This window comes from Cololabis saira, chromosome 19, assembly GCF_033807715.1.
Source record: "Cololabis saira isolate AMF1-May2022 chromosome 19, fColSai1.1, whole genome shotgun sequence".
In the NCBI taxonomy this organism is placed as follows: domain Eukaryota; kingdom Metazoa; phylum Chordata; class Actinopteri; order Beloniformes; family Belonidae; genus Cololabis; species Cololabis saira.
The window spans coordinates 546759-573045 of NC_084605.1; the positions used below are offsets into that span (position 1 = coordinate 546759).

At 45.6% G+C, this 26287-nt stretch overlaps 2 protein-coding genes across 2 annotated transcripts in view; one reads left to right on the plus strand and one right to left on the minus strand.

Annotated features, from left to right (window-relative positions):
• LOC133419715 (1-phosphatidylinositol 4,5-bisphosphate phosphodiesterase delta-3-A-like) overlaps positions 1–8405 on the plus strand; it is a 56883-nt gene extending 48478 nt beyond the window's left edge. The window contains exons 16-19 of the mRNA XM_061709114.1: positions 1948–2083; positions 2803–2952; positions 7658–7998; positions 8029–8405. Of these exons, the coding sequence (XP_061565098.1) occupies positions 1948–2083; positions 2803–2952; positions 7658–7935 (564 nt within the window). The 3' untranslated portion in view covers positions 7936–7998; positions 8029–8405. The remainder of the gene's footprint in view (positions 1–1947; positions 2084–2802; positions 2953–7657; positions 7999–8028) is intronic.
• Positions 8406–14371: 5966 nt separating this feature from the next.
• LOC133419831 (ribosome biogenesis protein BMS1 homolog) overlaps positions 14372–26287 on the minus strand; it is a 31207-nt gene continuing 19291 nt past the window's right edge. Inside the window, exons 15-22 of the mRNA XM_061709287.1 lie at positions 24621–24809; positions 23703–23883; positions 21595–21653; positions 21359–21481; positions 20304–20451; positions 19207–19382; positions 18411–18572; positions 14372–15785 (exon numbers count right to left, since the gene is read on the minus strand). Of these exons, the coding sequence (XP_061565271.1) occupies positions 15561–15785; positions 18411–18572; positions 19207–19382; positions 20304–20451; positions 21359–21481; positions 21595–21653; positions 23703–23883; positions 24621–24809 (1263 nt within the window). The 3' untranslated portion in view covers positions 14372–15560. The remainder of the gene's footprint in view (positions 15786–18410; positions 18573–19206; positions 19383–20303; positions 20452–21358; positions 21482–21594; positions 21654–23702; positions 23884–24620; positions 24810–26287) is intronic.

Genomic DNA, 26287 nt, shown 5'->3' on the forward strand with positions numbered 1-26287 from the left:
ACCTTAAGCCAAACAGTGGCAAGGAAAAACTCCCCTTTAGGAGGGAAGAAACCTTGAGCAGGACCAGGCTCATCAGGGGGGACCCTCCTGCCGAGGGCCAGACTGGTGGGTCAGGGACGGCAACAGCACAGCAGGCAGGTGGAAGCAGCAACGGGATGACCGGGGGTGGGGACCGCAGGCCAGCACACATCTCCCGAAGCTCCGGCCCAATCAGCAAGTCCCAGGTTGGGGTGCAGGGTCAGGAAAAGACTTGTGCTCCGTAATGCAAGCTACAAGCCACCCACGGCCACCTGCAGGACAAAAGAGAGAAAAGGGAGGAGAAGGGGGGGCCAGCAACGGGATGACCAGGGGTGGGGACCGCAGGCCAGCACGCAGCTCCCGAAGCTCCGGCCCAATCAGCAAGTCCCAGGTTGGGGTGCAGGGTCGGGGAAAGACTTGTGCTCCGTAATGCAAGCTACAAGCCACCCACGACCACCTGCAGGTTCCGGTGTCCGGCAAAGGATGCTGCAACATGGACAAAAGAGAGAAAAGGGAGGAGAAGGGGGGGCCAGCACAAGAAACCACAGGAGCGACTCTGACACACTAAAGTTTACACTACCTAGAGATTTACCAACACCAGCTAGAGGTTTACTAAACACTAACTATAGGCTTTACTAAACAGAAATGTTTTAAGTTTAGTTTTAAAGGTGGAGGTGGTGTCAGCCTCCTTAACCCAGATTGGAAGTTGGTTCCAAAGTAGTGGCGCCTGATAGCAGAACGCCCGCCCTCCAAATCTACATTTAGATACTCTAGGAACTACAAGTAAACCTGCACTCTGAGAACGTAGAGCTCTGACAGGAACATAAGGCACTATCAGGTCTTGCAAATAATGCGGAGCTAAGCCGTTTTGGGCTTTATACGCAAGTAATAAAATTTTAAATTGGATTCTGAATTTTACGGGTAACCAATGGAGCGACGCTAACACTGGAGAGACGTGGTCTCTCCTGCTAATTCCTGTCAGTACTCGTGCTGCTGCATTTTGGATCAGCTGGAGCCTATTCAGCAAATTACTTGGACATCCTGCTAACAACACATTACAGTAATCTAGTCTAGAAGATACAAACGCATGAACTAGTTTTTCTGCATCACTCTGCGAGAGGATTTTCCTAATCTTTGCAATATTACGGAGGTGGAAAAAGGCTATTTTACAAACCTGATTGACATATGGTTTAAACGACAAATCCTGATCGAAAATAACACCAAGATTTCTCACAGTTGCACTGGAAGCCATCGCAACACCATCTAATCCCTTCCTAAGATGCTCTGGACCAAGAATGATAACCTCTGTTTTATCTGAATTTAGAAGCAGGAAATTTCTGGACATCCAGTCCTTGCAGGGATCCGGTACATTACCACTAACAAAACTAGCAGGGATCCGGTACACTACCACTAACAAAACTAGCAGGGATCCAGTACACTACCACTAACAGAACTAGCAGGGATCCGGTACACTACCACTAACAGAACTAGCAGGGATCCGGTACACTACCACTAACAGAACTAGCAGGGATCCGGTACACTACCGCTAACAAAACTAGCAGGGATCCGGTACACTACCACTAACAGAACTAGCAGGGATCCGGTACACTAGCGCTAACATAACTAGCAGGGATCCGGTACACCATCGCTAACAAAACTAGCAGGGATCCGGTACACTACCACTAACAGAACTAGCAGGGATCCAGTACACTACCACTAACAAAACTAGCAGGGGGCCGGTACACTACCACTAACAAAACTAGCAGGGATTCGGTACACTACCACGAACAGAACTAGCAGGGATCCGGTACACTACCACTAACAGAACTAGCAGGGATCTGGTACACTACCACTAACATACCTGCCCCCCGAGGTGATCTCGGCACAGCAGGTAACAGCTAACAGCTAATAGCTAACATTCCCCCCCAGGTGATCTCGGCCCAGCAGCTGCCCCGCCCCCCCTGGGACAAGCCCAGCTCCATTGTGGATCCCCAGGTCTGGGTGGAGATTCACGGCGTCGCCATGGACAACGCTAGGAAGAAGACGCCCTACGTGGACAACAACGGTACGTAGCTGCTAGCGCTGAAACGATTCCTCCAATAATTCCATTACAAAAAATGATGGAGGAATGTTCTCTGCCTCGAGGAATCGTTTAATCTTCCAGCTCAAAGCAGAAATTTACCCCGGACTACGTTTAATGCGGCACAACGCACTGACACCGCGCACGTAAAGGAAGAAGAAATAGGCTGCGGATATGTTTGGTTTTAACTATGGACGTAAAGGTAACGACGTAAAGGTAACGACGTAAAGGTAACGACGTAAAGGTAACGACGTAAAGGTAACGACGTAAAGGTAACGAGGTAAAGGTAACGACATAAAGGTAACGACGTAAAGGTAACGAGGTAAAGGTAACGACGTAAAGGTAACGACGTAAAGGTAACGACATAGAGGTAACGACGAAGGCCGTGACGACAGCGAAGAGAAAGGCACAAAAAAAGGCAGAGATTGTCAAAAGTGTGGGAGCATTTGCAGCTGGACACCAAGGCAACACTGTTGCGCTAACATAGCCAGCGCTAGTGTAGCCAGCGCGAGCATAGCCAGTGCTAGCATAGCCAGCGCTAGCATAGCCAGCGCTAGCATAGCCAGAGCTAGCAGACCACAACAGAACGTCCTCAATGCTGCGGCATCTCCACCAACACCCTGTTTACTCCGAGGTCTCTGGTTGGTTCTCCGTGGGCGGGGCGTCGTCATGACGACGTGTCTCTGGTTCTCTGGTTGTTCCAGGTTTCAACCCCCGCTGGGACTGCAGCTTCACCTTCACCGTCCACTCCCCGGCGCTGGCGCTGGTCCGGTTCGTGGTGGAGGATCACGACTTCACCTCCAGAGACGACTTCCTGGGACAGTTCACGCTGCCGCTGGGCTGCCTGCGCTCAGGTAACCGTGGAAACCAACCCCCCCGCCCCCCCACACACACACACACACACACACACACACACACACACACACACACACACACACACACCAACACACCTGCTCAGGTAACCATGGAAACCATGGAAACACCAAACACCCCTGTCATTACCCGATTTGAGTCACGCATGCGCAGTCACGTCCAACATCGTCGGCCATCTTGGAAAGCAACATACGGCAACACCACTTGGACAAACTACAGTTACGTCACCAGACTTGATAGACAAGATCTAAACACACACTTGTTTTGATATACACTACTCACAATAAGTTAGGGATATTAATATTTACATGATTGCCTTTCCTAATTACTCATAGAACGAGTAATCTTCCATTTGTCAGCTTTTCCCAAACTGGGATGAAACTTTCTGGATTTCATGTAGGCATGGAGCTGATGGAAAAAATGAAAGTCGCTCATTTTAATCAATAATCGGGTAATGACAACACTCTCTACTTCTCCACTGACTGACTGATTTCCTGCTGAAATGCACAGCGAAAAGTGGCGCATGCGCGGTAGCGACTCACATCGGGTAATGACAGTTTGTCCAAGTGGTGTTGCCGTATGTTTCTTTCCAAGATGGCCGACGATGTTGACTTTTTGAACAGCAAATTCAACTTTTACACAGAAAAACTAAATCAACAAAAGCTAAACCAGCGGATCCCCCGACTCTAACCTTCAAACTCTAAACTGCCACTTTAATAAGTCTCTATATTTAATTTATTTACCAGGAAACGGCATCAATACCTGAATTTTAGAGATGAATCAAGTGTTGCCAACTAGTGGCTGTTGGAGGAACTGCAGCTCAAAAATGATGAAAGCCGAGTTAAAACGCAGAGACGCTGTTTTTCCTGACTGTCTAAGGTTATAAACGACTAAAACCACCAAAGATCCAGTTTTCAGGCCGACTAGTCGTCATTTCAGGAGTTACGTCGTTGATTAACGAGTAATTAACGAGTAAATGCAGGTTCTGGAGGAGCAGTCCAACCCGGAGCTCCAGATACCGTTCGTAAAGTTTGAAAAAAGACTTTTTCAACACCAAATTAAATTTTTATACAGAAAATAATGACAGTACGTCTGAAACAAATGATTATAACAATCTATTGGAGAGAAAAGGCCTGTTATTTTGCCTCATTAAACCATCATGTTGAAGTTTCATCCTAACTTTAACCTGCCGATCTTCACACACTTTTATACTCATTGGAGAAACTACGTTTCTACATTTTCTCTTATTTTCTTCCCTTTTCTTTCTCACCGGTATTTTTATGGGCATGCCAAGTAGTGGCATGACCATATTGCAATCGTCCAGAATGGCCCAAAGGGCAATGTTGCTAGCATTTTGCTAACAAGCTAAAGTCGCAAAAGTCCGACTGCGCACCAGCGGGTGTACAGCATGACCCCGCACTGATGTGGAAAAAAAAAATCCCCAAAAAATAAAACACGGCCGGAAAAACGAGGAAAAACATGAAAATGAAGGCGATATATTAGTATCTAGAAAAGGTTTCCCTTTTCTTATTCTTATTCCGCACTTTTTTTCGTCCGTTAATGCGGCCCGAACCGGAACGTGCACCCATGCATGGCATACATCGTTGGATGCGTCTCCATCGTGCCTCGATGGGCATTACTTTTCTCCGTAATAGGGGTTACCATGGCAACGCTAGTTGCCAAAAAGCAAAAAAAAAGGCGAAAATTCAGACGCTTATTGCTCGGCCAAACTTTATCGTAGAGACATCGCTCAAACTTTCAAACACTCGGCCCGATTGTCCCTAATGGTACGTACAAGCTCATTATGCCAAGTATTACAGTTTTTGTGATATTGAACTTTCATTTTTTTTTTTTTTTTCCGTTTGACTTTGGACGCTTGTTGCTAGGCAACAGGTTATCGTAGAGACATCGTACAAATGTTTCCCGACTCGGCACACTGTGGACTTCAACATACTCAAATTTCATGAAGCTGGGATTTAAGGAAATTTTTTGTCAAGATCCAGGCCAAATGGCCCCATTCATTCGGATGGGGTTTTTTACCATGGTGAAAAAAAAACCTATCCATTAATGTAGCCTGAACCGGAACATGCACCCATACATGGCATACATCGTTGGATGCGTCTCCTTCGTTCCTCGATGGGCATTACTTTTCTCCGTAATAGGGGTTACCGTGGCAACGCTAGACGCCAAAAAGCAAAAAAAAAGGCGAAAATTCGGACGCTTATTGCTCGGCCGAACTTTATCGTAGAGACATTGTTGAAACTTTCAAACACTCGGCCCGATTGGCACTAACGGACCGTACAAGCTCATTATGCTAATTACTACAGTTTTCGCGATATTGACCTTTCATTTTTTTTTTTTTTCTGTTTGAATTTGGACGCTTGTTGCTAGGCAACAGGTTATCGTAGAGACATCGTACAAATGTTTCCCGACTCGGCACGCTGTGGACTTCAACATACTCAAATTTCATGAAGCTGGGATTTAAGGAAATTTTATGTCAAAATCCAGGCCAAATGGCCCCATTCATTCGGATGGGGTTTTTTTACCACGGTGAAAAAAAAACCCTATCCGTTAACGTAGCCTGAACCGGAACGTGCACCCATGCACGGCATACATCGTTAGATGCTTCTCCATCGTGCCTCGATGGGCATTACTATTCTCAGTCAAAAGCGTTACCGTGGCAACGCTAGATGCCAAAAAGCGCGCCCCATTAATAACTATTGGGAGCACAGGAATGAATGCAATACAACCGTAAACACCTCAAACTGACATAGAACCACCAAGAACACAAACACTACAGCCCCAAACCAAAGCAGCAAGAGGGGACGAATGGGCGGTAGGGCATGCCCATATCAAAATTTCCAGAAATTTTCTAGTTACTTTTAGGGTGCGTCCCAATACTCCCCCTCGCCCTCCTTTTCTTCCCTAACCCTAACTTTTGCGCGTTCCCGTGAAGGTAGTGGTGTCCCAATTCCTCTTTTCACCTAGGGGGAGGGGGCATAACGAGGGCTAGGGGCTGAGAATAGCCCCTTCAAATCGAGGGATTTCAGATGCTGACTTGGCGAGCGAGGGGGTATGAAAAAAAGAGGCTCTGCGTCGATTTGACTCGCCGACCGAAGGCAAACAGGCAGACTGGTCTCAGAGAAATACAGAGAAATAATCCTGTGACTCGTCAGATTTGTTTTGGATGTTTCTGATATAATAGTCTTCAGAAACCACAAAGTAATCCAGCTGTTATCTGGGTAATTTACACACTTTCAGATAAAGTTGCGGAAGATCACGCCAGAATAAAGGGATTTATGGTTCCGCGTTACACCAACGCAGATCCTACGGCGGAGGTTACGCAACCTACGCCGTAAGGTCTGCGTCGATGTACGCGGCGACGCACGCCGTACCCTACGCCGTAGGCTCTGCGTCGATTTAACGCGGACCCAAGCTCCGGACCCGGCAGACAGAAATCTCTAAATTTCGGAGCAAATTTCTTAACAGGCGTAGCTACAACTGTTAGATTTCATCTATTAAACCAACATCTTCCTAAATGATTTATTTCAGCCGGCGTGATTCTCAACAGAGCTGCGTCCCGGGAGAGAGTGTCTCTCCCGGGGCTGACGGAGCAGCCTGACCCGGCGGACACGTCTGTTCTCGGGCTGTGAGCTGAGGCTGCTCCCCGGGGCCGGCGGCTCTTCTCATCTCCGAAAACATCGGGTCAAATTTCTTAACAGGCGTTATTTGGATAAACTGAGCCCCGGTTGCAGATCTTAAGGTTACCTTTATACCTGAAAAAATATTAAAACTTAATAAAGTGCCATATTAACAGCGCTACAGCTGAAATTAAAACAGCTTTTGGCTCTCAGCTTCCTGATCAGGGTAGGGATAAAAACGAGGGGTAGGGGGAGAATTGGGACAGGCACCTGGGCCAAGTGCCCTAGATCTCAAGTGCCCTAAAATCTCCCCCTTCTTTTTTAGGGCTTAGGGAAGAAAAGAAGTGCGAGTGGAGAAAAGAAGGGCGAGTGAAGGAGAATTGGGATTGGGCCTTATTCTTGGTGACGGGGATTAACTTTGTCCTGGGGAGTTAAGTTCAGCATTTAAAGATCTCTGTCTCCCTCTAGTGGTGAGATGCTGTAACGTCTAGACCTGAATGGAAGAACCAACACTTTTTCACTTATTTCAATTATCTCTGACCTGCAGGTTGATGTTGAGGATGATTGACAGGTGTAACTGTGACCTCTAGGTTATTTAGGATGATTGACAGGTGTATATTTAACCTTTAACCTCCAGGATGATTGACAGCTGTGACCTTTAACCTCTGACCTCCAGGTTATTGATAATGATTGACAGGTGTATCTTTGACCTCTGACCTCCAGGTTGATGTTGAGGGTGATTGACAGGTGTAACTGTGACCTCTAGGTTATTTAGGATGATTGACAGCTGTGATTGACAGGTGTATTTCTGACCTCTGACCTCCAGGTTATGATAATGATTGACAGGTCTATATTTAACCTTTAACCTCCAGGTTGATTGACAGCTGTGACCTCTGACCTCCAGGTTAATGTTGAGGATGATTGACAGGTGTATCTTTAACCTCTGACCTCCAGGTTACTAACATTGATTGACAGCTGTGACCTCTGACCTCCAGGTTAATGTTAAGGATGATTGACAGGTGTATCTTTAACCTCTGACCTCCAGGTTACCGTCACGTGCGTCTCCTGAACCAGGACGGGTCCAGTTTGTCTCCGTCCTCCCTGTTCGTCCACCTGAAGGTCACGCCGGCCCAGACCGGCCCGTCCAGGTCCCCGGGTCCAGCTCGGTCCCCCGGTCCAGGACCAGCCAGAACCTCAGAGACCCGGTCCCCCGGTCCGGGTCCAGCTCGGTCCCCCGGTCCGGGTCCAGCCAAGTCTCCGGGTCCTGGTCCAGCTCGGTCCCCAGCCAAGTCTCCAGCCAAGACCCTCTCCAAGAAACCCTGATCCGGCTCGGCCCCCGAGTCCGAACCAGGTTTGACCTCCAGGTGGACGTTTGTTTGTCTCCTGGAACCAGAACCAGAACCAGAACCAGAACCAGAACCAGAACCAGAACCAGAACCAGAACCAGAACCAGCATCTCTGGTTCTGATACTTGAAGACATCGTCCTCCCTGCAAAGTTCTGGTCAGCAGCTCCAGAACTTTACCTCACCAGTCCAAGAGGAAGTCCCTCCCCCCGTTGGACCCGGTGTTCTGCCAATTCCTGCTCCCTGCCGAGAAATCAGAATCAGAATCAAGTTTATTATGTCAGCTTAGAAAACCGGCGGTGACACGATGGTTTTGTGCGCCTGTTTTCCAAAGGGTAACACTGGGATAGGGGGGGGGGGGAGAAAGAAAATACATCTTCACACTGAATATCATACAATACACAATATCAAGTTGCGAAAAAACACCTCGCAGCACACGAAGCACAGACGTCACAGGACTTGCATGTGGGTGATGGGGGGTGGGCAAGTCGGGGGGGGGCACAGTTCATCCAAGTGAGCGCCGCGGCTTCGTGGCGCTCGAAACCCGGAGACTGAGTTGGGGGGGGTTGATACGAGGGTGGGGCCGAGGAAGGTGTTGAGTTGAGGGGGGTGTGGTTATCAGTAAGTGTGTGTAGCGATGAGTCCGTGAACTTCACCCAGAGCTGCTCTCAGCCAATGTCCTTGATGTTATCAGACGGCTCGGTCAGTCCTGAAACAGGTCCACAGATGTTCCTGAGAGGGGAGGGCTAGTGGGGGCAGAGTCACCTTTTTACATTCCACTAGGGAGATTGTGACTTTACATTCCACCAGGGAGATTGTGAAAAACCGCCCTGTCAAGGTCAGATTATAGAATCAACAAAATTGCAAACAGACAGACTCAGTAAACCCGACCCCTGACAAACCCGACGTCCTTGTCAGGGGGGCTGATAAGAGGGGGGGGCCCAGGAAGGCGTTGGATGGGGTGGGGGAGTTGTGGTTGTCAGTGTGAGTGTGTGTGTGTGTGTGTGTGTGTGTGTGTGTGTGTGTGAGTGTGAGTGTGAGTGCGTGTGCGTGTGCGTGTGCGTGTGCGTGTGCGTGTGAGTGTGTGTGTGTGTGTGTGTGTGTGTGTGTGTGTGCGTGTGCGTGTGCGTGTGCGTGTGCGTGTGCGTGCGTGCGTGCGTGCGTGCGTGTGTGTGTGTGTGTGTGCGTGTGTGTGTGTGTGATAGTCTGTGAGCCTTCACCCAGAGCTGCTCCCAGCCAGAATGTCCTTGGTGTTTTCAGGCGGCTCGGTCAGTTCTGGGAGGAGGATCCACAGGTGTTCGTGGGAGAGGGGGAGGGTTAAAGGGAAAGTTCGGTTTTTTACAACCTGGACCTTATTTATGACATTTTTTATGGTCGTATACTCACCCAGAAAAGTTTGGTGTGATTTGGAGTCCTTCGGAAGATATTAGGAGGTTTTTTGCGAGCCGCTTCTCCGTGTAATGGAGAGCATGAGGGCATAGACGGACGCAGACGATGCAGCGTCTAAATAACACATGATTGCCGCGAAACTCTTCATTTCTTTTATGAATCACTAGATCTGCTTCCAGGACCTGTTGTAACATTGTGGCGCTGTCTGTGTAATAAATAAAATAAATAAATCAGTTTGTAACCCAGACCTCTGAACTCATGACGTCATCTCTGTGCGCGTCCCCAACACAGCTCTGCGTACAGCTGGAGTTCCTACTGTTAGTTTACTGTTAGTTATTTGAAACATGTCTGAATATTTGTCAAATTCTGAGGTTGTGGACGACGACTTTGAATATGATGGACGTCCTTACCGTTTTGAGCCGGAGTTACGGCTGAAGAGCTCACTGAACGGAGGACAGAGTGCGTGCACAGAGATGACGTCATGAGTTCAGAGGTCTTGTTTACAAACGGAAATTTATTATTTATTTAATACACAGACCGCGCCACAATGTTACAACAGGTCCTGGAAGCAGATCTAGTGATTCATAAAAGAAATGAAGAGTTTCGTGGCAATCATGTGTTATTTAGACGCTGCATCATCTGCGTCCGTCTATGCCCTCATGCGCTCCATTACACGGAGAAGCGGCTCGCAAAAAAACTCCTAATATCTTCCAAAGGACTCCAAATCACACCAAACTTTTCTGGGTGAGTATGCAACCATAAAAAATGTCATAAATAAGGTCCAGGTTGTAAAAAACCGAACTTTCCCTTTAAGTGGGGGCAGAATCGTCTTGTTTACATTCCTTTACATCAAAGCAGGCAGACTCAGTAATTTTCCGTCTGCCTTTCAGTCTTCTTATTTACAATGACGGGCTGGCGAGAGACAAGGACGTGGTTTATGGAGTAAAACAGTAAAATTGTAGCTCTGCAAACGTAGAAAAACCATTTGGGAGCATTTTTTGGCAAAGCAGCAGAAAATGGCAGAACACCGGCTCTCCTGGATCCTGAATGGCTCTTTCACAATAAGAGCCCCAGGAACCGTATATATCTGTAAACGTCTGTTCTCCGTCCAGGAACCGACGGCGGTTCTTCCATCGGACCTTCATGGGACTAGAGTGTTCAACATATTAAAGTCACCAGTCTAAGATATCAGGGCTCGGGTTAGAGAAACGTATATGAGTCTCCCGTCCATCCTCTGGGACCAGAACCGTCTCTGGGACCAGAACCGGGTTCAGGTCCAGATCTGGGTCTCTGTCAGTTTCTCTGCATGAGAGGAAGATCTGGTTCCTTCTAAAAGGTTCTGCCTCGTTCCAAACGTCTCTAAAGTTTTATTTAAGTATTATTTAAGTATTTAAACCAGAACTGGACGATGAAACCGTCCCAGAGGATTCTGGGAATCTTTAATAACCAGTATTTTACAATATCGACCACATGTGGAGTTTTTATTATTATTATTATTATTATCATTATTATTTTTGTATTTTTTAAACCAGTTTTACTACAGAAATGTTTTCTTCTTAAACTGCAGTAGCTGATTCTCTGGTTTGGACCTGAAACGTTCAACCGAGACGGAACTTTAACTTTAACTTTAACTTGAACTAAAACCAGCTCATGTTTCTGATCCGTCCTGCTGGATTATCTTTATTAATATAAATCGTCCTGCTGGATTATCTTTATTCATATAAATCGTCCTGCTGGATTATCTTTATTCATATAAATCGTCCTGCTGGATTATCTTTATTAATATAAATTATATATATTTATTCTTTCTTTTAATCAGGAAACTGAGACCAAAACTCGTGAAGAACCGCTGGAGTATTTATGATCAAATCTGCTGCCTTTTATTATTATTATTATTATTATTATTATTATTATTATTATTATTATTATTATTATTATTATTATTATTATTATTATTATTATTATTATTATTATTATTATTATTATTATTATCATTATTATTATCATTATTATTATTATTATTTTTATTGTGGTTTAGTTTACCGAGCTGTACGTGTTTGTTGTTGTTCCTTCTCATCCTCCTTTGGTTACCGTGGTTACCGTGGTAACCACGGTAGTAATAATACCCCACGGTTACCGTGGTTACTGAGTTTCCAAAGCTGCTGTTCTTCATATTGATGTTTCTGAGGAAACAGTGAAGGTTTTCCTGAAACTTTCCTGCTGAAACATTTTTCTGTTTTCAGTTTCTGAAGCTGAAACACCTTTTTATCACGTTTGATCATGTTTCATCATGTTTTATCATGTTTTATCATGTTTTATCATGTTTTATCATGATTTTATCATGTTTTATCGTGATTTTATCATGTTTTATCATGATTTTATCATGTTTTATCATGTTTTATCATGTTTTATCATGATTTTATCATGTTTTATCGTGATTTTATCATGTTTTATCATGATTTTATCATGTTTTATCATGTTTTATCATGTTTTATCATGATTTTATCATGTTTTATCATGTTTTATCATGTTTTATCATGATTTTATCATGTTTTATCATGTTTTATCATGTTTTATCATGTTTTATCATGATTTTATCATGTTTTATCATGTTTTATCATGTTTTATCATGTTTTATCATGATTTTATCATGTTTTATCGTGATTTTATCATGTTTTATCATGATTTTATCATGATTTTATCATGTTTTATCATGTTTTATCATGTTTTATCATGTTTTATCATGATTTTATCATGTTTTATCGTGATTTTATCATGTTTTATCATGATTTTATCATGATTTTATCATGTTTTATCATGATTTTATCATGTTTTATCATGTTTTATCGTGATTTTATCATGTTTTATCATGTTTTATCATGATTTTATCATGTTTTATCATGTTTTATCATGATTTTATCATGTTTTATCATGATTTATCATGATTTTATCATGATTTATCATGATTTTATCATGTTTTTATCCCGATGATCATGATAAAAACGGGATAAAAACGTTTTTATCCCGTTTTTATCATGGTTTTATCACGTTTTATCATGGTTTAATCATGTTTTATCATGATTTTATCATGATTTTATCGTGGGGATCGCAGGAAAACAGACTCTTAAAGGTTTTAAGGAGCCGCAGAAAAACTTCCTGGATGTTCAGAAACACCAGAACGTCAGCGTTGCCGTGGAAACCACTGAGGTGATGGTTGCTAGGCAACAACCGTGACGATGACGTCTCCTCATACACAGTGTTTAGGTCTTAAAATGTTGACGCATGTTTTTTATTCTATTTGCATTCTATTTTATTTGTATTTATTGTCTTTATTAATCACCAACCTCACGATGAATATTCATTTATAAAAGTTCCTTCATCACCAGGAATTATCTACGTGTTAAGTTGAAGTTATTACTTTTCTATATTTGTTAACTTAGTCTTAGTTAGATTTATGGGTCAGCTGATAAACCTAAATGTTAAAGGTCGTCTACCTTTATACCGTGGTATTAAAGCACGTTATCTAAGTTTTTGTTGCCATGAAATACTTTTTCATTTGCTTTTGGATGTCGTAACAATTTAAAAACTACTTTGGAACAAGTTGGAACGTAAAAATAAAAGTGATGATCTTTTAAAAGGCTTGGTGTCTAAAGTTTATTAAGGAGCGAAGCGACGACGACTTCTAAACCACGGCTTTAAAAAGAAAAGGTTGAAACATTTAAGTTAAAAAACTGCTTGGATTGAGGATAAAAAGGAGTTTTCTTTAAAGAAACAAAGAACAAATGCAGCGAGACGATGAAAGAAGACGATGTTTGTGATGCTGGATTTCATTCATACATTCTGATGCAAGATTGATGCATGTTTTTTATTCTATTTTTATTTCTATTTATAGTGTATTAGCTTTAAAGTGCACGAGCTGAACCGACTCCAACCTCACGATGAATATTCATTTATAAAATACAATCAAATCTGCAAAAACCAGCTGATCCAGATCAGAGACTTGAAACTGAACTGTCTGCTGGTTTTTACGCTGAAAACGGTGATAAACTCCGGCTACGTCTGGTTTTGTTATTACGTCGCACTTTTATGAGGGAAAACTTCAGTTTTTCAGCTTCTTCTTCTGCATAAACTGTATATTGTTGAAGTGTTGAGTATTTTGGTGCTGGAACTTCCTTTTCTCTGCTGTAAACGTGTGAAGGCCAGAGTTTCAGGAGATTCAGGAGATTCAGGAGATTCAGGAGTTTCAGGAGCGCATGCACGAAAAAACCCACGAAAAAACGCATGCACGAAAAAACCCAGGAAAAAACGCACGCACGAAAGAACGCACACTTTCACATTATCAATAGTGATTTGTAACTTTGATTAATAGGTCGATTTCCAAAAATAATACATTTATCCATCCATCCATCGTCCGCCGCTTATCCGCTCCGGGTCGCGGGGGCAAATAATAAACTTAGTTTTACTTATATTTAATAACTTATTCACACCAAACCACCTTTGTATTTGTTTAAGTTCAGTTTCTACTGTATTTAGGAGTTTTCTAGGTGTTTTCCTGAATCTCCTGAACTTTCTCTGTAAACTTAAAACGCCAAATAAATAAACCGGAATTGTTGATACCGTGTTTTGTCGTCTCTCTTAAAAACAAAGGAGAAGAAAAACCTTTTAAATATATTATTTACAGCAGCTTTGCAGAACTATCAGACTTTCCTAATAAAATATAAATATATGGATCCAGAAAGTTCAATTCAATTCAATTTTATTTCTATAGCGTCTAATACAACAGATTTCTCTAGACGCTTTCCAGAACCAGAACATGAACATAAACATAAACATAAACATAAACATAAACATAAACAAGTCTGGGATTTTTATCAAATGGATTAAATCACTGACTCATTACGGCCCAAAAATCCACCTTTGTTAAGCGGTGGATCCTGTCAGCTTTATTAATATGTCTTAGCTTTATTAATATATGGCTTTATTAATATATGGCTTTATTAATATGTTTCAGTTGATTTGTAATGAATCCAGAATGGATGACATTTTGTTTTTGTAATTGCATTACAGAAAATAAAGAACTTTATCACAATATTCTAATTTTCTGAGACAGTCCTGTAAACTGTGTGGGAGGGAAATAAAAAGATTGGAAAAATGGAAGTGTTTCCTGTTACATTGCTGCACTACTGTTGGATCTTGTGAAACTACTTCCAATAAAAAATTCATAAAAAAACACCAACTTTAGTCAGACTTTTATTAATATTTTATCACGAGGAGGTTTGTCATCTTTCCAAACTTTAGTGAAGATATGGAAGGAGTTGGGGATGGTCTTTGAAGAAAATACTTGGTTAAATATATGTGAAAAAATACATTTTCCTTTTACTAGTAATAAAATTAAAGAGGCTGATTTTAAGTTTATTCACAAACTTTATTTAACTCCAATTAAAATGCACAAAATTTCTCTTCAAAATGTCCAAGATGTAAAAGAATCGATGGAACATTTGTACATTTGTTTTGGGAATGTGATCTTTTTATAAGTTTCTGGAAATCAATTAATTCCTTCACACAATCAGTTTTAGAAATTAATTTTGAGTTAAGCTCCAGTTTGTATTTATTAAATGACACACTGGATCTTCAGTTAGACCGGAAAAAAAGCAGGATATTAATTATAATCACATTGGATCAAATTTCAGTTTTTTTACCATTGGAAAAATTAACTTTAGAAAAAACAACCGTGGTCATTTTTTCAAGAATTCTGGTTTCCATTATTTTCAAAACTGGAGAATTTTTCCAAAGGACCAATGAGTATTTCTATTTTTGAACTTGTGCCTTATATGTATGTATGTTTGTATGTATGTATGGATATAGTAGATATCGCTGTTGCTGTTATTATATATTTTAATTATTTATTTATTTATCTTTCAATATTTATTTAATTTTGTGTTCCCTTAATGTATGTTTTTTTCTTTTTTTTTCTTCCCCTAGGGTAATTATGGGGAGGGTAGGAATGTGGGTAGAATAGAAATCGTGAATGTGAAAATGTGAATTGTGAAAATTATTGTGAAATAAAAAGATATAAAAAAAAAAAGTAGTCAGACTTTTATTAACATTAGTTCCAAACATCACCGTTTCCAGGTAGAAAAACACAATAAAAACACTTTTACAGTCCAGTTCAGGTTCCCAGGGCCGGGTCCTGGGGGGTCCCGGTGGGGGGGCCCCTAATCGTCCTGCCCCCCCTTCAGGCTGGACCTCTGCTTCCTCTGCTCCGCCTGCCCTTTGACCCGGAACAGCTTCTTCCGGATCTCCTTCTCCCTCCTCATCCGCTCCTCCGCCTGCTGCTGCTTCTGCTGCAGGAACAGCTTGTGCTGCGACCGATGCTGCGCCTGCAGCTTCTTCTTCCGCTGGTTGTGGACGGTGCTGAGAGCCTGCAGCAGCGCCGCCACCTGGACGGGAGGGGAACCACACGGTTAACACGCTGGTTGGTGCACCCATGCACGAAAAAACTAACGCACGCACGGAAAAACGCACGCGCGAAAAAACGAACGAATGCACGCACGGGAAAATGCACGCAAGAACGCACGCACGAAAACACGCACGCAAGAAAAACCGCACGCACGCACGCACGAACGCACGAAAGAAAAAACGCACGAAAGAATGCACGCACGCAAGAAAAAACGCACGCACGCACGAAAGAAAGAACGCACGCACGCACGCACCAAACAACGCACGCACAAAAGAACGCACGCACGCACGAAAGAAAGAACGCACGAAAGAACGCACGAACGAAAGAACGCACGCACGAAAGAAAGAAAGAACGCACGAAAGAACACACGCACGAAAGAACGCATGCACGCACGAACGAAAGAACGCACACATGCACGAAAGAAAAAACGCACGAAAGAATGCACGCACGCAAGAAAAAACGCACGCACGCACGAAAGAAAGAACGCACGCACGCACGCACCAAACAACGCACGCACAAAAGAACGCACGCACGCACGAAAGAAAGAACGCACGAAAGAACGCACGAACGAAAGAACGCACGCACGAAAGAAAGAAAGAACGCACGAAAGAACACACGCACGAAAGAACGCATGCACGCACGAACGAAAGAACGCACACATGCACGAAAGAAAGAACGCACGAAAGAACGCACGAAAAAACGCACGAAAAAACGCACGCACGAACGCACGAAAGAACGCACACATGCACAAAAGAACGCATGCACAAAAGAAAGAACGCACGCACGCACGAAAAAACGCACCAACGAAAGAACGCACGCACGAAAATACGCACGAAAACACGCACGAAAGAACACACGCACGCACGAAAGAACACACGCACGCACGAAAGAACACACGCACGCACGAAAGAACGCACGCACGAAAGAAAGAACGCACGCACGAAAGAAAGAACGCACGAAAGAACGCACGAAAAAACGCACGCACGAAAGAACGCACACACGCACAAAAGAACGCATGCACAAAAGAAAGAACGCACGCACGCACGAAAAAACGCACCAACGAAAGAACGCACACACGAAAATACGCACGAAAACACACACAAAAACACGCACGAAAGAACGCACGCACGCACGAAAGAAAGAACGCACGCACGCACGCACCAAACAACGCACGCACAAAAGAACGCACGCACGCACGAAAGAAAGAACGCACGAAAGAACGCACGCACGAAAGAACGCATGCACGCACGAACGAAAGAAAGAACGCACGAAAGAACACACGCACGAAAGAACGCATGCACGCACGAACGAAAGAACGCACACATGCACGAAAGAAAGAACGCACGAAAGAACGCACGAAAAAACGCACGCACGAACGCACGAAAGAACGCACACATGCACAAAAGAACGCATGCACAAAAGAAAGAACGCACGCACGCACGAAAAAACGCACCAACGAAAGAACGCACGCACGCACGAAAATACGCACGAAAACACGCACGAAAGAACACACGCACGCACGAAAGAACACACGCACGCACGAAAGAACACACGCACGCACGAAAGAACGCACGCACGCACGAAAGAACGCACGCACGAAAGAAAGAACGCACGAAAGAACGCACGAAAAAACGCACGCACGAACGCACGAAAGAACGCACACACGCACAAAAGAACGCATGCACAAAAGAAAGAACGCACGCACGCACGAAAAAACGCACCAACGAAAGAACGCACACACGAAAATACGCACGAAAACACGCACGAAAGAACACACGCACGCACGAAAGAACACACGCACGCACGAAAGAACACACGCACGCACGAAAGAACGCACGCACGCACGAAAGAACGCACGCACGAAAGAAAGAACGCACGAAAGAACGCACGAAAAAACGCACGCACGAACGCACGAAAGAACGCACACACGCACAAAAGAACGCATGCACAAAAGAAAGAACGCACGCACGCACGAAAAAACGCACCAACGAAAGAACGCACACACGAAAATACGCACGAAAACACACACAAAGACACGCACAAAAACACGCACGCACGAAAGAACGCACGCACGCACGAAAGAACGCACGCACGAAAGAACACACACATGCACGACAGAGCACACGCACAAAAAACGCACGCACGCTCAAAAAAATGCACGCACGCAAGAAAACACGCACGCACAAAAAAACGCACACACGCACAAAAAAACACGCACAAAAAAACGCATGCACGCTCAAAAAAAATGCACGCACGCAAGAAAACACGCACCAACGCACGCACGAAAGAACGCACCAACGAAAGAATGTAAGTGCGAAAAAACGCACACGTGAAAAAACGCACGCACGAAAAAACGCACGTGCGCACGCACGCACGCACGCACTAAATCACCGGGGGTCTCTGCAGGAAGGTTCTAGGTTCTAGTCTAGGTTCAGGTCCAGGTTCTAGGTTGTAGTTCAGGTTCTAGGTTGTAGTCCAGGTCCAGGTTCTCACCTTCCTCTCGTGCGGTTCCCGGATCACCGGGGGTCTCTGCAGGTCCCGGGTCTAGGTCTAGTTCTAGGTTCTAGTCCAGGTTCTAGGTTCTAGTCCAGGTCCAGGTTCTCACCTTCCTCTCGTGCGGTTCCCGGATCACCCGGGGTCTCTGCAGGTCCCGGGTCGGGCCCTCCTTCTTCTGCTGCTGCTTGGGTTTGCTCTTGAAGGGCAGGGCCTTCTGCAGGTGGTTGGGGATGTGGAGCCGGTTGAAGGTCCGCGGGGCCCGGGCGATCGGCTGGAGGAGAGAGAGAAGAACATGATCAGAACCAACCCTCCAGACCAGACCAGGTCTGGACCAGACCGACCCGGACCAGCCGGTTGAAGGTCCGCGGGGCCCGGGCGATCGGCTGGAGGAGAGAGACAAAAATATAAACATGATCCTTCCTAAACCTGGCCTAGATCTGGACGATCGGCTGGAACAGAGACAAAAAAAATAAAAAAAATGTTATTACTTGCATATAAAGCCCAAAACGGCTCAGCTCTGCAGTATTTACAAGACCTGATAGAGCCTTATGTTCCTGGCAGAGCTCTAACGGGCATAAGTAGGTAGCCTACTAGGCAATGTTCATGCTAAATTTGGTGCTTGTCTCACAAAGTGAACGATTCTCCTGAAAACCTGAATTCATTTCCCTCACTAGAAAGAAATTAGCTTAAATAAAGTAGAATATAATATTAATAATAATATTAATTAATAATAATTAATTAATAATATTAAAGTATAATATGTTTTATAGTTTCTTTATGAAATGCGCATTTTTTGCGCTAAAGGGTCAAAGTGTAACAATTATTCTAACTGTCCCGGAGGGTTAATAACCCCAAACATGACCCGGACCGGACCAGACCAGAACCGGACCGGGACCAGGACTCACCTTGTACAGAGAGTCCGTGTTGGGCCGGTTCCGGACCCCCAGGTCCTGCTTCAGCTGGCCCAGAGTCCTCATGCCGGACCAGCCGTCCTTCTGACCCGCCGGCAGCAGCAGAGACGTGACCGGGTTGTAGAGCTGCGGTACCGAGACCGGGAACCAGGACCGGAGGAACACGATGTCTGGGGGACCAGAGAGAACTGTTAGAACCAGAACCAGAACCAGAACCTGGAACCTTCTGCAGGGAACCAGGACCGGAGGAACACGATGTCTGCAGAACCAGAGAGAACCGTTAGAACCAGAACCAGAACCAGAACCTGGAACCTTCTACAGGGAACCAGGACCGGAGGAACACGATGTCTGGGGGAATAAAGAACTGTTAGAACCAGAACCAGTACCGGGTACCAGGACCGGAGGAACTTCAAGCTTCAGGGAGAACTCAAAGGGAGTCCCGCAGGGTTCTATTTTAGCCCCGTCTTATTCTCTATCTTTATAACTAACATTGGGACGGACTCACAGCTAAAGTGCATCTTTATGCAGACGATACAATAATCTAATCTGTAATCTCTGCATTATAGGGTCTAAAGTTGGTTGTTAACGCTAAGAAAACCACATTTATGTTTTCTAGAACTCTCTCCCAGACCTCAGACAACGTTCGTAGCTCAGGAGAGGAAAGAGTTTCATCCTTCAAATACTTGGGTTTTTGGTGGATGATAAACTCTCCTTTAGAGAACCCAATGAACAAACTAAAGGTTATTCTGGTTTTTATTATGGAAATAGAGCCTGCTTTAATGTAGCCGTTAGGAAAACCCTTTACAGGCTACGTTCTTAAGTGTTCTAGACCAGTGACTCCCAACCTGGGGTCCGGACCCCCCTGGGGTTTTGGTATCAGAGAGTTGGAGGACGTTTGGTCCAAGATTCACCAAGATTTATCAAGATTTATCAAGATTTATCAAGATTTATCAAGATTCACCAAGATTTATCAAGATTTATCAAGATTTATCAAGATTCACCAAGATTTATCAATACCCGGCAGCAGGGGCTGCTGGGTAATAATCAGAGAGGCTGCTGGGTAATAATCAGAGGGGATTGTGGGTACTCACCGCTCATCAGCAGCCGGTCCTCAAACGTGGCCCGGTACGACCCCGGGGGGGTCCGGAGGGCCTTCTTGATCTGACCTCTGACCCCCGACACCGTCCTCACCGACGCTCCTTCAAACTTAGCTACTTCCAGCTCAGAGTGGAACATTCCCTGGAGAGACAGGGGGGTTAGGGTTAGACCAGGACCTGGACCTGGGGGTTAGACCTGGACCTGGACCAGGTCTGGGGGGTCTGTTAGCCCAGCTGTTTAGCTATAAAATGTGTAGGAATCGTTCAGTTTGTGATAAAAGCATGAAAGTTGGTACAAACAGCCACAGGTTTCCCCAAAAGATCTGGACCTGGAGCCGTCGTGAATTTTCAACATGGCGCCATGGCAGCCATTTTTCAAAATGGCCGCCAGAAACAAGTGTTTTTTAATGAGTCTACACTCCTCTTTTTTTCTCTTTTTTCCTCTTTTTTCATTTGATCTTTTTCCATCTTTTTCTCCTCCTTTCCTACTTTTTTCATCATTTTCTATTCTTTTTTTGTCTTTTTTTCCTTTTTTCTCCATATTTTTCCCCTATTTTTTTCATCTTTTTCTCCTATTTTTTTTGTCTTTTTCCATCTTTTTCTCCCCTTTTTTTCCTCTTTTTCTCTTTTTTTCTCTATCCCCAAAAGTTATGGACGTGGAGCCATCATGAATTTTCAAAATGGCTGCCGTGGGCGCCATGTTGAAAATTCATGACGGCTCCACTTCCAATTATTTATGGAATGTCTTTGGCTATTTATGTGTAAACCAGAGTTCATGCTGGTATCACAAACTGAACCATTGTTTTGGTTCTCTCCTGCACTAAGGGGGGCTTAGACCTGGACCAGGACCAGGACCAGGGGGGTCTAGGGGGACCAGCAGGACCAGTTCTTACCTTAACAAAGCAGGTGTTCTTGAAGATCTTGTTTAGGGGGATCAGGAGGTTTAGGGGGTCTGGGAGGTCTAGGGGATCTAGGGGGGTCTGGATCAGGACCAGGGGGGTCTAGGGGGTCTAGGGGGTCTAGGGGGACCAGCAGGAACCAGTTCTCACCTTAACAAAGCAGGTGTTCTTGAAGATCTTGTCCGGATACCCGACCAGCTTCAGCTTCTTCACGATAGTGACGGACTTGTCCAGGTCCAGGACCACGCCGGTGGCCGCGATCCGGAAGTTGGACTGGGGGGACAGGGAAGACCGGTTACAGGGACCCTGGACCCCCCTGGAGACCCTGGACCCCCTAGACCCCCCAGACCAGGGGGGTCCAGCAACCGCCGGTCCTGAGGACTCACCTTGACTCCGTGGACGGTCTGCAGAGCCAGGAACCCGGTTCCCTGGGGGGTGATGGGACCTGCAGAGACAGGACAGATCACTGTAGGGGGCGGGTCTCTGGGGGGTCCGGGGAGACCTCCAGGACCCACATAAACCACCAGGACACTAGATAAACGTCTGGTTCTTCTTCCGCCTCTCTGCGTGCGTTTTTTCGTGCTAGCGTTCGTTTTGCGTGCGTTTTTGCGTGCGTTTTTTTGTGCGTTTTTTTGTGCGTTTTGCGTGTGCGTTTTTTTCGTGCGTGCGTATTAGCGTGCGTGCGTTTTCCGTGCGTTCTTGCGTGCGTGCATGCGTTTTGCGTGCGTTTTGCGTTCGTGCGTGCGGGCGTCCATATTTACGTGCGTTCGTTCTTTCGTGCGTTTTCGACATTTCCACTTTTTTCTCAAAATTTCAACTTTTTTCCTCATGTCATCATGCCATCATGTCAACCAGGTCCCCCCAGATAACCAGGTCCCCGAGGAACTACCAGGAACCACCAGTAACCAGATAAACCACCAGGAACCAGATAAACTTCTCAGTCAAAAGTGTTACCGTGGCAACGCTAGATGCCAAAAAGGCAAAAAAAAAAAGGCGAAAATTCTGACGCTTTTTGCTCGGCTGAACTTTATCATAGAGACATCGTTCAGATTTACAAACACTCGGCCCGATTGGCCCTAATGGACCATACAACCTCATCATGCTACTTATTACGGTTTTTGCGATATTTAACTTTCAATTTAATAAAAAAATTCCATTTTATTTTGGACGCTTGTTGCTAGGCAACAGTTTATCGTACAGACATCATTACAACAGTGACAAACCCGGGACGCGTTGGACTACGACATATTTTAGTCTCATCACGCTAGCTATTACGGTGTTTGAGATATTCAACGTACCCAGGACCGGTTCTTACCCGTATTGAGGCCCCACAGTGCATGTGCAGGGACGAGTACTTGAGCAGCCGGTTCTCCCCCGGCCCCCCAGGGCCCCGGCCACCCCCTGGGGGGCCGGGGGTGGAATTGATTAACTGGTCTCTCAGCACCAAATTTTTGCGACCAGAAGTCAGGGGGTAAGGGAGCCCTCCTGCCCCGATGGGACATTTTTTGCTGGATACACAATGGATTCCTGGAAACATTGGAAACCTTTGTGTTTGGTGAATCTGTCTGTCCACTAGTGATGGGCGATTATGTATCACGATAATTTCTGGCATTTATCCTGATAACGATAAAAATTACGACAAAACTGCAAAAAGGAATTTATCCTTTTTCTTTCTTTCTTTCTGGCTCATTTCTTCCTTCCTTCCGTCATCAACGGGAATTTAATCATTTTTATCGTGAGATGACAAATTCTTATCGTGGAGAATTTTTTTGACGGTTTATCGTGAACGGTAAAATATCGCCCATCCCTAGTGTCGAGGACGTTGAAGATTAATAATTGGATTTATGATAGCAGGATTTCTCCTGATTGGAGGAGGGGGATTCCTGGTGTACCGACAAACGCGTAAGTGGTCGACAGCTGTTCTGGCTCTTTCTGAGCTGCCGGACGTGGCTGAAGGATCAAGCAAGGACATCAACACTCAGACTTTAACGCTGGGGGAGCAGAGCCGTAAGCTGGATGTGATTCTTGAACAGAATCTCAGGCTGGCGGCGTCTTTGAGCTCATTGGCAAGATGGAGAAGACCTTGGAGAAGTTGGAAGCTCAGGTCTTGGCGGGAATTGATCACAAATTCGTTTGTTTGGAGTCACCATTGATGAACCAGAGACTGAAGGCAGACGGAAAATTACTGAGTCTGCCTGTTCTTTAATATAATTGTTGATTCTATAATCTGACCTTGACAGAGCGGTTTGGACGATCGCTCTGGTCACAATCTCTCTGGTGGAATGTAAACAAGGTGACTCTGCCCCCACTAGCCCTCCCCTCTCAGGAACATCTGTGGACCTGTTTCAGAACTGACGGAGCCGTCTGATAACATCAAGGGCCCCGGCCCCCCGGCCCCCCAGAACCCCCCAGGACCGGTTCCCGGCCCCCCAGGATCCCCCCGGGTCCCCAGGACCCCCAGAGTCCCCCCTGGCCCCCCAGGACCGGTTCTTACCCCAGATGGAGGCCCCACAGTGCATGTGCAGGGGCGAGTACTTGAGCAGCCGGTTCCGGCCGTTGTGGTCCTGGATGTGGAACAGCGGGACCGTCTGGAACCGTCTCCAGCCCAGAGACAGAATCAGGGGGTCCCGGGTCTTCAGGGTCCGCGGGTACCAGCGGTGCTTCTTCAGACGCATCTGGAACACACATGTAACCACGGTTACCACAGTTACCACGGTACCAGGGGCTGTGTGTAATTTTTTTTTCTTCCTTTCTTTTTTATTTACTTTCTTTTTTTTTAATTTTCTTTAAATTTTTTTTAATTATATTTTGTTTTATTTCATTTATTTCTATTTTTTTAATTGTTTTTATTTATTTATTTTTATTTACTTTTTCTGAATGAGTGTACACTGCTGTACAAAATTTATTCTATTCGGATTTTATTTATTTTATTTTCGGAATAAACCAGCCACTTACTTCTGAATTCAGTTTAATTCAGGCCATTTTCATTCTGAATTAGGTGTTCACGTGGTAATTTACTCATTTTAAATCAGATTTAATTTGAATTCTGAATTAAAGAGGAATTAAACTTCCCATGTAAACTCATACTCCGGTTACCGCGGCTACCCCTCTCACCCCCAGGTAGCCCCCTCACCCCCAGGTAGCCCAGGTAGCCCCTCTCACGCCCAGGTTGCCCCCTTACCCCCAGGTAGCCCTCTCACCCCCAGGTAGCCCCTCTCACCCCCAGGTAGCCCCCTTACCCCCAGGTAGCCCCCTTACCCCCAGGTAGCCCCCTCACCCTCAGGTAGCCCAGGTAGCCCCTCTCACCCCCAGGTAGCCCCTCTCACCCCCAGGTAGCCCCTCTCACCCCCAGGTAGCCCAGGTTGCCCTCTCACCCCCAGGTAGCCCCCTCACCCGCAGGTAGCCCCCTCACCTGCAGGTAGCCCACGTTGCCCTCGCTGCAGCCCAGGCCCCCGAGGATTATGGGATAGCGCGGGTCGAAGCGGCTGACGAACTCGCAGGGCAGCGCGGGAATCTCCACCCGGACGTACATGCCGGCTCTGAAACCCTCGTACTGGACCCGGGTCTCGTCGTCCAGGCCCTGGAACTCCGCCCGGTTGATCTGGGGGAGGAGGGGGGGGGGGGGGGGGTCAAAGGTCAGAGGTCAGGGGTCACAGACACTCAGCGACGGCTTCTTTCCCAAAGAACTTTCTCAACCAATAAGCTCCTCGTACTGGGCAATATTCTCTATCCATTCAAGTGCAATATTCATATGAATTATTATTCTCTCGTTCACTCATTTTCATAGTGTATATTTATTTATGTTTCCTGTTTCTTCTTTGCATGTGTGCACTTTTACGGAGCTGCTGCCTGATCTCACTGTACCACTTTAAAAAATAAAGAATCTAAACTACCTACAATCGTAGATCTAAACTTCTGCCTGACGTGGCTGGAGGGATCAGTATGGGGCTAGAACAGTCTCACAATTCACAAATGCACATGCCGATTCACAAATGCACATGCCGATTCACAAATGCACAGAACAATTCACACCTGCGTAGGACAAGATACACAGGAGGAGAGGAGATCACCGCTCTGCTTTTCTTGTGATCTCGGTAAAAAAAAACAGTGCAATCCGAGAATTGTCCCGTGCATTTGTGGATCTTGTTTTGTGCATTTGTGGATCTTGTTCTGTGCATTTGTGGATCTTGTTCTGTGCATTTGTGGATCTTGTTCTGTGCATTTGTGGATCTTGTTCTGTGCATTTGTGGATCTTGTTCTGTGCATTTGTGGATCTTGTTCCGTGCATTTGTGGATCGGCGTGTGCATTTGTGGATCGGCGTGTGCATTTGTGGATCGGCGTGTGCATTTGCGGATCGGCGTGTGCATGTGTGGATCGGCGTGTGCATTTGCGGATCGGCGTGTGCATTTGCGGATCGGCGTGTGCATTTGCGGATCGGCGTGTGCATTTGCGGATCGGCGTGTGCATTTGTGGATCTTGTTCTGTGCATTTGTGGATCGGCGTGTGCATTTGTGGATCTTGTTCTGTGCATTTGTGGATCAGCGTGTGCGTTTGTGGATCTTGTTCTGTGCGTTTGTGGATCAGCGTGTGCATTTGTGGATCTTGTTCTGTGCATTTGTGGATCAGCGTGTGCGTTTGTGGATCTTGTTCTGTGCGTTTGTGGATCGGCGTGTGCGTTTGTGGATCGGCGTGTGCGTTTGTGGATCGGCGTGTGCGTTTGTGGATCGGCGTGTGCGTTTGTGGATCGGCGTGTGCGTTTGTGGATCTTGTTCTGTGCATTTGTGGATCAGCGTGTGCATTTGTGGATCTTGTTCTGTGCATTTGTGGATCTTGTCCTGTGCATTTGTGGATCGGCGTGTGCATTTGTGGATCGGCGTGTGCATTTGTGGATCGGCGTGTGCATTTGTGGATCGGCGTGTGCATTTGTGGATCGGCGTGTGCATTTGTGGATCGGCGTGTGCATTTGTGGATCGGCGTGTGCATTTGTGGATCGGCGTGTGCATTTGTGGATCGGCGTGTGCATTTGTGGATCTTGTTCTGTGCATTTGTGGATCAGCGTGTGCGTTTGTGGATCTTGT